General features: G+C 38.5%; 1 protein-coding gene across 3 annotated transcripts in view; it reads left to right on the top strand.

Moving 5' to 3' along the window:
- AMMECR1 (AMMECR nuclear protein 1) overlaps positions 1 to 15,823 on the top strand; it is a 108,277-nt gene that overhangs the window by 73,132 nt on the left and 19,322 nt on the right. For all 3 annotated transcript variants that reach the window (XM_032619614.1, XM_032619613.1, XM_032619615.1), the window contains one exon: positions 13,216 to 13,330. In XM_032619614.1, coding sequence (XP_032475505.1) covers positions 13,216 to 13,330 — 115 coding nt within the window. The remainder of the gene's footprint in view (positions 1 to 13,215; positions 13,331 to 15,823) is intronic.

The following is a 15,823-nucleotide window of genomic DNA, read 5'->3' as shown; positions in this document are numbered from 1 at the left end:
CTGAATATTTAGGTTTCCCAAGGACTTTGTTGCTTTCCCTTTGATTTTGTTCGTTCTGGTGTGTAGGCCTCTAATCTAAGGGCTATAAGCCTTCTTTTTGTTGTTGTTCTCTCTGCCCCCTGTTTTATAGCTAGATATAACCCAAGGTATTAAACGTTTGTGACTTCTTTAGGTCAGACAGTAAGGAAGTGATTGAACTCAGTCAGGAGGCTTGGGCCATATTTCTGATTCAGTTACTAGTGATCTCCCGTAAGGCTCGTACTCAGAGGTCTTTGAGTGTGACCACAACTGTAGGCGAGTAGCCTAGCAACACCAAAGTAGAAGTCAGAGCTCAGCTCCCAAATTCAAAATAATTGCAGGAAGTCCAGAATGATCAATAAAGAATGAAGGCAATATTTCTTTTAAAAATAGTTCTGCTTGGTTTAGTGACACAGGTAACTCCAAGTGGGCTGAGTGTTTTTAAATAGAAGTCTTCCAGAGATCTGCTTTTTCATACACACACACACACACACACGTGTAATTATGAGGTTACAGTGCACGTAGATGGTTAATTCTACAGTTCTGAAAATAGTTTCTCTTTCAGCAAGTCCTGTACTTCTCTTCCAACCTTAATTACAAAGTTGATTTGCTTAGCGGAGCAGACCCTTCTTTTCCTGTCAGCCTAGGTCTGTTTGAATTAACACAGATTTTGAATTAGTGGAGTTCAAATTAATGACGTTTTATTCTGCTACGAAGAGTTTGTTTTCCATCACTGATAATTATTTCCAGGAAAGTTAAGTCCACAGAAAATATTCTCTCAGTTTCCTTCACTTTGTTTACCAAAGTCTAAGAAGCGGCTTTTAGTTACATGGGGGAGGGAGAGCTAAGGAAAATGAGGTGCTACAACCTGGCCTCTCAGATGTGTGGAGCAGGCTCTGAGCAGCATTCTAAACCATTATTTCTTGTAAAAGGCAAACCAGACCTGGGAATGTTAAAGTCTAATGTGATTGAGGGAATCTGTGCTGGTGCGTACTACTTCTTTAACCCCCATAAGCCCCGTGGGTTGTCAGAACGTCTCAGTTGACGAGCATTCTGCCAGCCCCACCAGGGGGGCATCACAGGTCCACCCATCTTCTCCTGAGTCAGCTCTTCTCCCTCTAGATCATTCTCATTGCCTCTGAGGGTTGATTTCCAACAAGCCCCCTTTCCCCCTTAGACGCTTACTCACCTGAAATCCCACAGAGAACCGGAAGAGTAGGCAGAGGATATTTTTAAGGATTTTTAAAAAAAAATTTGTGAACTGACATCTGATTTCTTTTAGACCCACGTTCATTTAGAGAGACTGTTATCTTGTGCTTCTTTTTTCTATGCCTGCCCTTGCTGACTTGTGATTCATCCAGTTCATAAGATTTTCCTTTATAAGAAGGTGTGAAAGGCATAAAAAAATAGATGAGTAATATGGGCCCCTGTATGTTCCAAACTACAGCCAAATAGTAGTAATAATCACTGCACAAACATAAGAGGCCACTGAGCTCTTCCAGGTTGCAAAGCATCTGTGTTTTCTGCGGGGGGTGGGGTGGGGTGGGGTGTGGGGGGGGGAGGGAAGGCCTGTGAGATCAAAGCAACTCTGTAACTCTATCATGGAAGTAGATTATTATCTATTTATAGCAGCCTATGAGCTCTAGATTGAAAAATGTCACCAAACTGTGCTGCACTGTGAATGCACAGTAATCTAACTAAAGACTCAAAACACCAGTTACCGCCATAGCGAAACTTCTATGAGGGAAGGTGTTCCACAGGACTGCAGTCGAACAGACTATGCCCCTGTGTGTAGACTTGTACTTGGCATATAGCAAGCACTCAATAAATATTTGCTGCATTAATTAGTTCACGGTCATAGATATTCTCTTCCATCAGTAATCATTAGGACTGCCACTTATTCACTACAAGTTTTGCTGCTGTGGGGGACGGAGCTATTGTCACATGACTGTAATTTAAATTGCATGGCTTTTATCCATTGCATTTTTTCCATCCCCAAATGATGCAGTTTCCTTTTAGTATCTATTGTGGTTTTCCTAATATGTACTGCAGTACAGAATCAGCAATTGTTGTTATTTCAGCAGCATCTTGCGAAGCTTTTCCAACATATTTCATTACCCCATGTGCTTGTCTCATGGAAACAAAATCAAAGTAGGACCTCTTCAGTGGGAGAATTAAGTAATTTTTAATGGTAATAGAATGGGAAACTATACATGTGAAATTTTTCTTTGCCTTTGAAAATTAGATTTATCAAGATATAAACCAAACAAGAGATGAAGCATTAAAATATCCTTTTCTCTTCGACCAGGCTCACTTTAAACATTTGTTGAAAGGAATAAAGTAAAAATCTGTTCCAAGTTAAGAGACAGGAAGGTAGGTTGGATTAAAGTCCGAGGGCTTTAGCAGTACATGAAGAACGACATATTTCTCCTGTGCCAGATCCATGCATGGTGGTGTGCTATTTACTGGAAAATGGGCATTGAGGTTACCTTGCCCTGACGAGCTTATAGTCTGACATACTTATATACACACAATCAGAACACAGCGTGGCATTTACAACAAGGACAGATTCTCTAGTTGCGAGAGCTTGATAAAAGGGAATTAAATACCTTATTTTAAAAATGTATAACTTTTCTGTTGTGCGATTCTTCTATGTAGCTCAGCAGCTAGGGAGAAATGACAGGCCAGAATGGATGGCCCGGACTGCAAGGGCGAAAAGAACAAGGGGAAAGCACAACAAGGAGAGAGCAACACCTACTATAAAGAGAGGTGAGGAGGGAATGGATTAGAAACGCAGAGGAGGGCAGTAGTGATGACTGTGTTCGCTGCCCTCACAGCACAGCATTTGCGGTCTGCTGCTCCCTCACCCATATCTGCTCAGTTTGTAGATTCTGCGTGACTTCAGCATGCTGGCAAGTCCCAGGGGCCTGGCAGTGTTGGGAAGCTCACTGCTTTATTGTTCTAGCTGTTCCCCGGTGCCTTTGGCATCATTTTCTTCTTCCTACTCCATACATCCCTGGTAGAGTATTATTGGATTAGGACAGAGTTGGTCAACAAACACGTGAAAGATGAATGGATGGCGGGGGGGCGGGGGGACAAGGGAAGTCGGGAGATGCAGCAGATGAGTCCCGACTCCACTACTCAGTAGCTGTGTGACTTTGGGCACATCACTTTCTGCTCCAGTTCCCCCAGATGTCAAGTGAAGGGTGTGGACCAGATGGTCTCTAAGTGCTTGTAGCTCTGACATTTCGTGACTCTATGACTATAGGGGTCTTGTTCTTGGAGGAACACCTATTATGGTTTCTAATATAATGTAGCATTAGCTTGTCAACTTCATGAGGCTGTTTTGAGCGTCAGCTAGGATAGAAGATGTGAAGACCCTTTAGAAATGCTATGAAGAATCATATAAAACAAAGGTGATATGATAAAAATTAAGGTAGTTCCATTTAAACGAATGTAAGGAAAGTTACAGAGGCCTTAAAAACAGGCGTGTAGTTATGCTTCATTGTAGAGATATATGTCGTTGGAAATTACACAGATCAAAGAAACTGATTCTGTAACCTTGTGTGGTTAAGCAGCTAGGCTTCTGGGGGTGAGGCCCTTGACTTTTCATCCCAACCCCCATCCTTCTGCTCTTCAAGGGTATCCTATAAACCCCAGAAAGAAACAGGCAGTGGATTGTGTACCTTCCTCTGTCACCATCACTCATCTACTCCCCGAAGGCTGAAATAGAACATTAAAACCAGTACGGAATGGAATGGGTCATCTTGACCCAATGGCAGCTGCCTTACTTAATGTTCCCATCCCTTCCCGCACCCCCGTTCTTCTCTTTCATCTCCTTCTTGTGACATTTTACAATTCTTTCTTCCTTTCCTTGGTAGAGGAAGAAGAGGAAGAAAAGGAGGAAAACATCCAGAAGGTGGGGGAGGGGAAGAAGAGAAGGAAAATAAAGATGAAAAACATCTCGGTTGAGGCAGTGGAGAGGACTGGAGTCCTTCGTTCCCCCTTCCTCAGCAGGACCGAGTTGATAAGTTGATTTTGGACCTCATCTTCAAGACTGACTTAACCCTTTTCCTTTGTTACCTTTAGTCCCCTGTCAGAGACATCTGAGAAAATCAGAGACAGGCCCCACAGTAAGAGCCAGCGTGCTAGCTCTCAGCAGGCCTGCACCATCTAGGACTGACACGAGTTTAAGAAACGACAGTAAACCCGTGGGTAAGACCAAGCCACCTTCACACGGCACACAAGTTAGAGTGACACCATATGTTTTGCAGTTTACAGAGTTTAATTTATAGATTTGATTACCATGGAAAGAGGGAAGGAAAAAAAAATTGCATGACTCTTGTGGTGAGTATGAGAGGGCTTATTCATTCACGTTGGAAAAGCAAAGTTAAAAATCAGAAACAGGCCCGCCAGCCTAGATATGTCCGAAACTAGTACTTTGGTAACGCTGTTATGACTTCCAGTAGATTAAATTTCAAATTGTGGAAAGGCTTCAGAATAAGGGAAGGCTTAGTGTCCCACTAATAGGGCTTATTAAATTTAGATAAAACAGATGTTTTTCAATGACAGCAGCTCTGAGTCACCAAGATCAAAATGGAGAAAGAAGAGAACAAAAACAAGCCAAAACTTTCACTAAAAAAGTGCCATTTATCTCCGTTGCAGAACTTGCCCACACTTATAACCTAAAGCATCCAGTTAAACCCCAGGAGAAGCAGCATTAATTGGGGGGAAAATTCCTTAAAACTGACTGAATGTGCGTATACTGAAGTTGATCTGCTAACATTCTAGAGGCGCTGCTGTGAAAAGAGAATGAGCCATAGAGGCAGGCAGCCCAGAGTTCAAATGTCAACTCTCTTACCTGTTTTTGTGACCTTGGGCAAGTTGCTTAATCTCGCTGAACTCACTGAACCTCGGTTTCCTGATCTACAAAATGGGGTTGTTTTGAGGACTCAACAAGATAATACACGTCTAACACCTGGCTCACGGCGGGCGCTCCATAGGTACTGGCTCTTTTGTATTTAAAGCTCTTTTTGCTCATAGCGTCATGTCTAAGTATTTTAGGAGGACCAGTGTCTTAGAACTTGATTAAGAGCTTTAGATTAGCAGTCTCCTAAGAGGGGTGCACCCAGATGATCCATTGTGGGGCAGGAAGAAAAGATTAGAAATTCTATTTATGATCTTTTTATCTAAAATATAAGAAGGGACTGAAGTAGTATTATTTTCAACTTGTGGTTTCTTTGCAGGAATCTTCTTAAACCATTTGACCATTGTGCATAGGTTAGCTAAAGCTAGATAAAGCCACTCAGGATGGACAAGTGGCTTAAGAAGATTCCTGCAAAGGAACAATGGAGTGATGATAATAGTCATACTACAAGCACAAGGCAAGGACAAGAAAAAGGGGGAGCTAGCTGCCACTTCTCCTGCAAGTCACTTTGTAACTTGGTCGGCCAAGTCGTCAAGTAAAAATGAAGATAATCTAATCAGACCTGACAAGATGTCAGCCCCCAAATAAGAAGGAAATTATCAAGAACATTATTTGAAATATGTATTTATACCCACTGGTTTTTTTAAACAACAATGCTTATTCTAAGTCTGTACTATGCTTTGGATATATTAGCTATACATGACAGTAGTACATGTATGTATTTTATAAATAAATATACATATTGAGGATGTGTGCTCAGACTTCTACTGATAAGAATGCTCAGTCAACAGTTTGGAGACCTTTGGGTTAGATGAGGAAAGCATGGAGCTTCTCAGCTCTCGTTCTCTGTCTGCTGCTTACAGAGTATTTTGTTTTGTTTTTCCTAAGGATTTTGCTGGAGCATAACCAGTAGGATAGAGAATAACATACCTAAACCCATTGAAGACAAATTGAGTACCGTTCAGGGAACTACATCTCTTGGTAAACATTTTTTTTTTTTTGTATGGAAGTAAAAAGCCAATCCGTGCCCTGGAGATTTTTTAAAACCTAGCTCAGGAAATCTAAGAGTTACATTACAAAGCAACATGTGAATGCATGGCTGCAGGATAATGGAAATTCTTGATGAAGTACCTCGCTTGATGTAGTAGATTTCTTACTAGAAAAAAAATGTGTATACATTTAATTTCTGTAAATTTACCTGCAATTCTGGGTCACTTGGTAACAAGTAAACCAGTAGCAGAGAGTGTAAAACAGGTCCTTCCAGGAAAGACGCTAACCTTGTCTGACCATTCCTCTCAGCCTTCCTGTCGATGTCTTTTACATATATTCATATATTATTTTGTAATCTGTTCTTATATCCTCTGTGGCTCTTCACTTAATAAAAGGCGTATAGCCTTAATAAATATTTTGAAAATGAAAGAAAATGAGATGAAGGCTTCTCAGAAACACCAGAACCTGAAAGGGTAGCCATTATCCCCTTTAGATGGTCACAGTAAATTCCTAGAGCAGATAACTTGCTTAGACCTTCTCATCATAAGGTTGAAGGGTCAATCTTAGTCCTGGGGCTCCATTCCTTTCACCAGAACCATGATATGGAGGCAGCCCTGTGGGCATAAACTTAACAAATATGCCGATGACCAAAGTTCTTTGACAGCCACTGCTTATTGAGCACCTGGTGTATGTAAGGCACTTCTGCAGGTATTATTATTTTGTCCACTTGCCACAGTAGCTCTGTGAGGTGCTATATTATAGGTGAGGACATGGAGGCTGGCACAGGTTAGGAGACTTGCCCAGATGTCACACAGTTAGTGTGCAGTGGAGCCAGGATCCAGACGTAGTTATGTCTGACTCTAGAATCCAAGCTCTTAGCCATTCTCCTCTGCTGGGTTCTATAGGACTGTGAAATAAGGCTCATGTATTAATAATGACTTCAGGTTTTCATTTTTAGGAGCTACATTTATTGGCAGTAAGTCACAGTTATTACACCTTGGAGAAGTGCTTTTGATGACCCTGGGGAAATAATACTTGTTCAGCGTTGTGGAAGTTTCTCTAGATTCTACGAGAAAGGCAATAAAATTTACATTTAATCCAATTCGAGAGGTAGTTCAGTTTTATAGTATCCTAACTTAGAGAACACAGAAACAAGATCCTTAGAAACTTTGAAAGTCTACGACAGGTTTTTTTTGTGTTACATTCTCTTAAAAGTAGGGATTATCTCACGCTTTCAGATTTCCCAAGATGGAACTTGCTGGTGGTCATACTGTTAATCTGTTTTCCATACCCACAGATTTTTTTTTATTGCCAAGACTATATTGAGAGCACTGTTTCAATACCGTATAGTAATGAATGACTCAAGTCATATTGAGTCTTAAAGATGAACCTGAGTCATTATGTCCATTACACTCTGGTAGAATATATTTTAAAAGATTTCGTCAGAAAAAGAATGAAAACAAAAACCAGTTTCTAGCAGTTCGTTTCTAAAAACCGTATCAAGTAAATCCAGAAACTCTGCAGGGAAAGCATTACGTGGATGTTACATGGAGGGAGATGAGGAATACCCGCCATATACACCAAACATTTAGCCGTATGTTTCTTCATGTATCTTGTATTTTCCAGTTGTAGTTCCACTCCACGAAATCAAATTCACAACCTCGTCTCCTAATTTAAAGGTGAGGAACTTGTGGCTGGGAGGCAGATTCTTGACACTATTGCTCTGGTCATCAGAGCGTGCAGCCCACAGAGTATTTTTCCCTCCTGGTGGGCAGCTGTAGCCATCTCAGAGAGTAGAGGCTTTTAAGAATTCGAGATTAGAGCAATTCAAGTACTTTAAGCCAATCGGAGGGCAACAGGTGATAACACTCTAAAGCCTAAGGGAATCCTGCAGGATAGGAGCCAAATAACATATGAAAACCTCCAGCACCCATCCCACTGGATTTCCGTCTCCCTCTTTTACCCTTCCAGTCTTCCTTCCTTGTGTTCTCTCTCTGCCCCTTTGTGTGTCTCTATTTGTTTGTTTCTTTGCTTCCCACTTCATTTTCCTGCTTCTTGTTCTCTCTCCCTATCCATCTTTCCTTGCATATATTTCCTTTTTCTTTTTCTTTCCCACCTTCCTACTTTCTCTTCCTTTTGTTCCATGCCTTAGTTCTTTCCTCTATTCCCTGTTAATTACCCATCATATCATGTTTAAAAATATATATTCCAATGAATACATTTTAATGTTAATGTTCATCAAGCAGCAGGTAGGTTGTACTCATTACTCTAAAGGGGAAAAACATCTCCCAATTAAGTAACACTTTACGTATGGCTTACAATTGAAAATTTCCCCTTTTTGGGTCACAGCTCTCACCAAAATGAGGTTCCCTTCCTCCCTCCTTAACCATGACCATGTCCTTTGTTGCTCCTCTCTACCCTTAGGTATGATGAACAGTCACTTAACTTTTTTGCATTCTGTTTTGTGTCTATTATTTTTTTAACAGTGAGAAGCTAACATTGCTACTTAATGTGAAAGAGAGGATATAGAAAACTTTTCAGATTTGGGTTTAGGATTCTAGTATTCTAAGTTCCTGGAATTCAGACATGTCACATGAGGAATGGCAGAATTTCCAGATGATTGAAACCCCTCGTGAAAAAGCTGTTTTGGGGGGTTTTTTTTGGTCTTAATTTTAGATTAATGTATGCTTGATTTGCTTTTCTTCACCTATCCAAACAGGGATTTTTAATTTTGGTTTTAATTACTTCCTTGTCCTGAAAAATGATTGCCTGTAATTATGAAGCCCTTCGGCAGTTTGGTAACTTTCCACTGTTTAACCAATTAAGGTCATCAGTGTTTTAGAAAGCAAAGGAATGAATGGATGAGTGAGTGAATGGCTAGCTGGCTAGATTCTTAAATAATTTCTGTTGCATGCTCTATTGTTTGTGATGAGCCTTACAATATCTAAGGCTTTGTCTCTTTTCAGCTGTTTTTTTTCCCCTCATAGTTTCCAGGTACTGTCACAAACCCTTTGATTCTTTGATAGCTAATTCCTTTTTTTAATGTTCATTTTCATTAAAGTGCTATTTAACATTAGATATTAACTTTGACAGATGTTAATGCTGCTTCTCAATTAGGTGAAATATATTCTTGGGAGGATGCCAATTTGAATTTGAATATATTTGAATTTGGTATTGAATTAAACTGTTGTTTAAGCCTTAGCCATCCATCATATGGGTGATGGAGCAGCCCGCAGGTTTTTGTACATAAGTGTTCTTTTTTTCCTAGCAATATTTAAACACTAGGAAATGGCTTCCTATTGTAGCAAAGAGAACTTCATACGAGGTTATTACAAGATCTCTTTCTTTGTCAGTTCCTTAGACTGTCTAGAATTTAAATTGGCAGACACTACTTGGTATAAAATGCTTTCCATGGACAATATTAATATTTTAAGGTCCTTTTTGCTCCTGCAGATTTCCAGTAGACAGGAAGTCTAGCTCTATCTACCCTTCGGCTACTAATGAATGCTATTAAATTATTATTTATCTTCTTTAGGCAGAGGCACTGCAGGTATGAGATCAGAATTGCCTAGTAAAGCAAGCATTTCATTTTAAAATTAAAAAAGAAACCCATAATCCAGTCAAAGGTGGCAACTAAGGTACAGATACTAGAAAGAATTGTGGACTTGAGTCAGAGAATCTGGGTTGTACCCCTACCTGTGTCACTAACTAGCTGGGTCACCTTGAGCAAGTCACTGCCCGACTCCAGACAGCATAGCCTCTCTAAAGGCTAAGCTTCCACATCACATATTCTATATACTAAAGAGAACGGGGCTGAGGGAAGCTGAATCCTCTCGTTTATCAGCCATCCACACCAGCCTAGCAGCTCTGAGGTCAGTCTCCAGCCACATTTTTCATCTTTTTCTTATAATCCCTTAAATCCTTGCTAGGCTTTCATTGCTAGTTCTTTTCCCTAGGAATTTGCATTTAGAGATATTGAGGGCTTCCTGCCTTTTAGAATTTGTCTGTGTTCATGAATTTAATGAAAAGTTACTTAGAGTTGATGAAAAACGCAAGAATTAAAAGTCTTGTTTGAATGAGTGTTTCTGTAAAATCAGACTGTTTGCATCACGATTAATGTACCTTCACTATTTCAGAGTTTTGAAGTTAAAACACTTGAGTGTTGGTATGGCGAGGCATGATTGTTATTTATGTTATTAGCCATACTAGCCCTCTCCCACTCACTCTTTGTTCTAAACATTCTTTTTTTAAAAGCCCCAAATGATTGAGCAACCAGCTCCATATCACGAGGAAAGCTTGCTAGCCTGATCCTCAGTTACGTTTTAGGTACTTGAAAATTTCATTGATTTGAAATAATAGTTTGAATTGCACTGAGCTAAAATATACCTTTCACTGATTTGCTAGGAAATAAACAAAATAATAACTTGCCTCAAAGTGTTGAGAAATTAACTGCATGGCAACCTCAACATGTGTATTTTTTTAATGTAAAAGCTAGAGCTAGATACAAAAACCTTTTCATTAAAGGAGGCCTAGCACTATAATGAAAAAAACGAGACAGTAACAGGTGTTGGCAAGGATGTAGGGAAATTGGAACCCTCGTACATTGCTGGTGGGAATGTAGAATGGTACAGCTACTATGGGAAACTGTTTGATGGTTCCTCAAAAAGTTAAACATAGAATTACCACATGACCCAGCAATTCCACTCCTAGGTATCTATCCAAGAGAAATGAAAACATTGTTGTCCACACAAAAACACATACATGAATGTTCATAGCAGCGTTATTCGTAGTAGCCCCAAAGTGGAAATAACTCAGATGTCCTTCAACAGATAAATGGATAACAAAATGTGATATATCCATAGAATTGAATATTATTGGGTAATTAAAAAGATGATGTACTTTTACAAAATGTAACCTGTCAAATTTATCAAACAGAAAAAAATATATTAAAAAAGGATGAAGTACTGATACATGCTACAACATGGATAAAATCTCAGAAACATTATGAAAGAAGCCAGACACAAATGGCCACATATTGTATGACTCCACTTACATAAAATGTCCAGAACAGGCAGATCCATAGAGACAGAAAGGAGATTAGTGCTTGCCAGGAGCTGGGGGGAGGGGAGAATAGGGACTGACTCCTAATGGGTATAGGGTTTCTTTTTGGTGTGATGAAATGTTTTAAAATTGGATGGGGTAATGATTGTACAATTCTGAATATACTAAAAAACCACTGAATTGTGTACATTAAAAGGGTGAATTTTATGGTATGTGAATTATACGTCAATAAAGCTGTTATATATGAAAAACATTTGCGACTATATTACTATAATTATTTGAAATTATAAAAGTGTATTTAAATTACAACATTTTTGCCAAGGGCTGGGAGGAGGGAGGAATGGGGAGCTGGTGTGTAGTGGGTACCGTGTTTCAGTTGGGCAAGATAAAAAACGTTCTGGAGATGGTTGGTGATGGTGGTTGTACAGCAATGTGAATATATTTAATCCCACAGAAATGTACACTTAAAAATGGTTAAAACGGTAATTTTTATGTTATGTATATTGCCACAATAAAAATCTATAACCCTAAAAATTATATTTTATGTTATTCTAATGTATAAGGCTCTTTTCCCCTTTTTTGCTTTTCACAAGGAAAACTGAAAGTGTGATTGGCCTTTGGGTTTTTATGCATGGGATTCTTCTGGTCTGTGTTTTAGAACTTCTCTCCTGTGGCAGGTCTGGGGCTGGGGGGACGTTACACACACACCATATATGTCTTTATCTTGGCTTTGAATGAGAACTTGAAAATATTTTTTTAAACTTTATTTGCCAGTTGGAAAATAAAAGAAGCCAAGCCATAGGAAATTTATGTTGTTAAATTATAAAGTAGTGAAGTGCTGTTCTCAGAGTATGAATTATCACAGATTTCCTGATTTTCTTGGTTAATCTTGGCTCCTCGAATGGGGAAAAACATGTATGCTTTATATATAACATCTCTATCTTTCTGTAAGCATTTTCCTCTGTATAGCAGGATAGAATGAACACCAAAATGTATTGAAAATACTTACAAACATAGGGGTATATTTGTACAGTAGAGTGAGTGAGTTTCTGAATGCAAAGGAAGGGATGGAAAAAAGAAAATCCAACAATGAGGAACTCACTGAAAAAGGAATTATTTCCGAAGGTCATGGAACTTTGTTATGACCCAAGCAGTTTGTAGGCTCTAAGTTTTTAACCTCTTAAGGATTAATCTGTGAAAACATTTTCCATGCCTGGCTCTGCTTTATAGGACATTTGAAGAGCGACAGCGCAAATGCCAGCAGTACCATTAATATAGTGTGTAATCAGAGGTGTGTTTGTTTTCTTGACCAGGAAGTGGTTTCTTTTAAAAGTACAAGGAACACACAGTGCCTGTGTGTGTGTGTGTGTGTCTGTGTGTGGTGTGTGGATGTCTTTGTATTTTCTGCCTGTTCTGTTGCAGGAAGAATTACGATCTTCCAACGTTTTTGTCCTTTACAGTTGGGTTTTTCTAGAGTTAGGCACTGTGGTACACTACCCTTGATTACAGGGTCCAGTCAGACTTGATGTACTCAGAAATCCATTGATGTGATTAATGGTCTCCTAATCATAATTTTATTTCCTAAGATTAGTGCTATTTCCTGAAGTTTCACAATTTTTGAGTCATATCTTGAATTATCCTTTATAGGGGACTGAAATCCTTGTATTTTTAGTGTGTAATTTGCATGATTATTTTCATTTTCTTTGATTTCTTTTGCTTGAAGAAAATAAAATTTTTATCTTTTTTTGAACTCTTTAGATGCTGTTCTATGGTAACTGGTCAACCTAGTATGAACCTTTTTTTTTTTAACAACATGAAATATGTATATATTTTTTCCAACAGTGCTAGATCCAGAAATCTTCCCACAAGTTTCCACTACTCTGGTTTTTATTCTCCTCAAAAGTAAAATAAAACATTGTCAGGTTCTACAAGTAACAGGGAAACATACAAGGAAATAACTGTACAGGAAATATAATTGATCATTCACTTTTTACAACTGAATTGGTCACAGAATTGGCTAGTAAACACAATCTACTGAATGAACAAAAATAACGACTTCTAAAATCTTTGGAGCCCGTGAATACATTTGAAGATTTGGGCACCTTTCTCACCTGAGATTTTTTTTTTAATCTCATACCTTTTTCAAATGATTGCCTGCCTTTGAAACTAAGAACTCCCATATCTAGTGATTGCTTTAATATTTGCTTTGTTTTCAACAGCGCCCTTAAAGATAGCCGTTTTCCCCCAATGACAAGGGATGAGCTGCCGCGGCTGTTCTGCTCAGTGTCTCTGCTCACTAACTTCGAAGACGTCTGTGATTATTTGGACTGGGAGGTAAGGCTATAGAGAATTTTTAAAGAAAAATGAAAGTAACTCCTGAGTAATTGTTTAAAAATTAGGCCCAGAAAATAACTCTTTCAGCCCATTTCCTGTTGTAATGGAGGTGGAGAGTAACGTGGATAAACCTCACAGCTGATCAATGAAATTGTAAGCAAAGGAGTTTTTCTTTCTTTCTTTTTTTAAAGGCAAAGTACCCTGTGTTGTTTTAATCCTCCAAACTGAATTTGCTCTTCATTTTTATCCTATTACTTCACTACAGCACCTCATAAAAGCTGTTAACAAGTAGTAGGCAGGACTGATTGGAATTTATTTCTCCTCTTTTTTCCATTCCGATGCACTCTGGTGTGACTGCCACCAAGCAGTTAAGGTAGTCAGAGGATACATCACAGAAACAAGGAGCAAAAGGGTTAGGATGATACATCACTTGGGGAAGTCAGCTCATGGATAATAACAGGGTGTTAGTTAACTACAGGTAAACCATGCTAATTCACTCTTGGCTACCTTAATCTGTGTATTTACACACACTAACACGTAAGGGTATATATATCTAGGGTGTCTCTGTGCGTTGGGATTATCAGAGTATCCTATATTGATCATATTTTTGTTCTTCGTTAGTATGTGGGGTTGAGTTGTTAAGGAAGTTCAAAGATTCTCACCATGATTTGTTTTGGCGGTTGGGGGGAGTTAGTTGAGTGTATGTCTATGAAATTTTACACGCAAACATACCCATGTTACCTGACTGCTTACTGTACTTCAAGGCATGTGCTACATGTACAAAAGTGTTAAAATTTGGTCCCTGCCATAAACATCTTAGAGTCTAATAGCAGAGAAAAGGAGTATACACAATCACGAAGAAGTAAGTGCTGTAAGAATTAAACAATGGGAATTCAGTGATATACAGGGCATTCTTGTGCATACACATACTCGTAAATGACACGACTGTATCATCATGATATATAACGTGTTTAATTCTACTGCCTTTTTAGAATGACTGTCCCCCATGATAACTGAGATATTTTGCTTTGTGGACAGACCGCTTTCTTGACAGTTAATTTTATTTTTGGCTTTCCCCTCATTCCTTGTGAGACTTCGGACAACTTACTCCATTGCGATTCAGTTTTTCCACACAGAGAAAAAGACATTTATAAAGTTCGTAATATTCATTGAAAAAAATCTCTGTGATATAAACATTGTTGTTATGCCAGAGCTATTTAAAAAAATTCTGCAGAGAGTAGGATGAAAGATTTCCTTTCTGCATTTTGTGGTAGGGTTTTTTGGGAGCATTATTAGAATACGAAAGCATCTTAAGATTTTTTTCTAAAGGAAAAAATAAAATTTGTTGATAGTGTTGATCCTGGGAAAGTTGGAGTGTGTAAAATCTTTTATGGGATTAAAATTTCCTAACTGATTGTTTTCTATAAGTTTTACTGTTCCTATTTGAATTTTTCTTAAAGAGAAGTCCACCGATATTATAGAAATATTCCCAGTACTTTATTTTTAAATGATCCCAAATCATATCCCTTACTTATTAACAAACATTACAGTTTGGGTGGTTCTTTGACTGTTTTAAGGGGACTACTCCCTCTTCTCCAGCTAGAATTTTATTTCTGCTTTCTGAATTGCAGGGTGCTGTGTGTGTATTGGTGGGGATGGGAGTGATAATAACAGAAAAAGCCTGAGACCTAAGGGATGATTGAGCTACAAAAACACTTCTTCCCTTACTTGCAGCCACTGAGTTGGAAGTATGGTTCTGGGGGGAGGGCGTGCATTCGTGTGTGCATAAGTGTGCACGTGTGGCATGTACATGAATGTTTATTGCATAAACGTGTGTGCATGTGTTCTGGGGAAAGTTCTTAAGTAGGTGTGGGTAAGCGCACCATCATCTTCTTTAGCCCACATCAAGTACTGTCTACAGCTAAAATGAACCTTGATATTATTGGGCTTTTATGTTCATGAGACGTATCATCTTTCTGTTGGGAGGGTGGGAGGTAGAACATCTGAGAATTGGTACTGTGTACTCTTTGAGGATGTATTTATCCTCTCTGATCACCATTTGAATTTCTGGAAGATTCTGTATGCTTCTACTTGGTGTTGTATATTTAATACATCCCTTAAGCTTTAAATATTGATGTCTATTTAGTGATGCTTTTCTTTTAAAGAAACAACAACAAAATGCATATATTTTTGTACTTTTAATATATAAGCATTTGAAAGTGATTTAGGTACTGCTAGAATGGCTATGCTAAGAGGAAAAGACTGTCCTTTTCAGTTAGTTCATCATAGTTTAAAGTGTTTAGCATAAAAGAAATTTGTTCCCAAAGAATAAGGATGAAAATTACATTTTTGAAAAGAACGTGATTTGGCCTTTAAAAAAAAATGTACCATAATCAGTGATTGAAAATGGAATGGTATTATTGTAAGAATGATATTATTAGGGTTATCCTTAATAATTCTGAAAAAGCATTGCTACTTTAAACACAGAATGCC

Source organism: Phocoena sinus, chromosome X (assembly GCF_008692025.1).
Source record: "Phocoena sinus isolate mPhoSin1 chromosome X, mPhoSin1.pri, whole genome shotgun sequence".
NCBI classification, from domain to species: domain Eukaryota; kingdom Metazoa; phylum Chordata; class Mammalia; order Artiodactyla; family Phocoenidae; genus Phocoena; species Phocoena sinus.
Note: the sequence above shows the minus strand (reverse complement) of the source record. Positions and strands in the feature narration are given on the sequence as shown.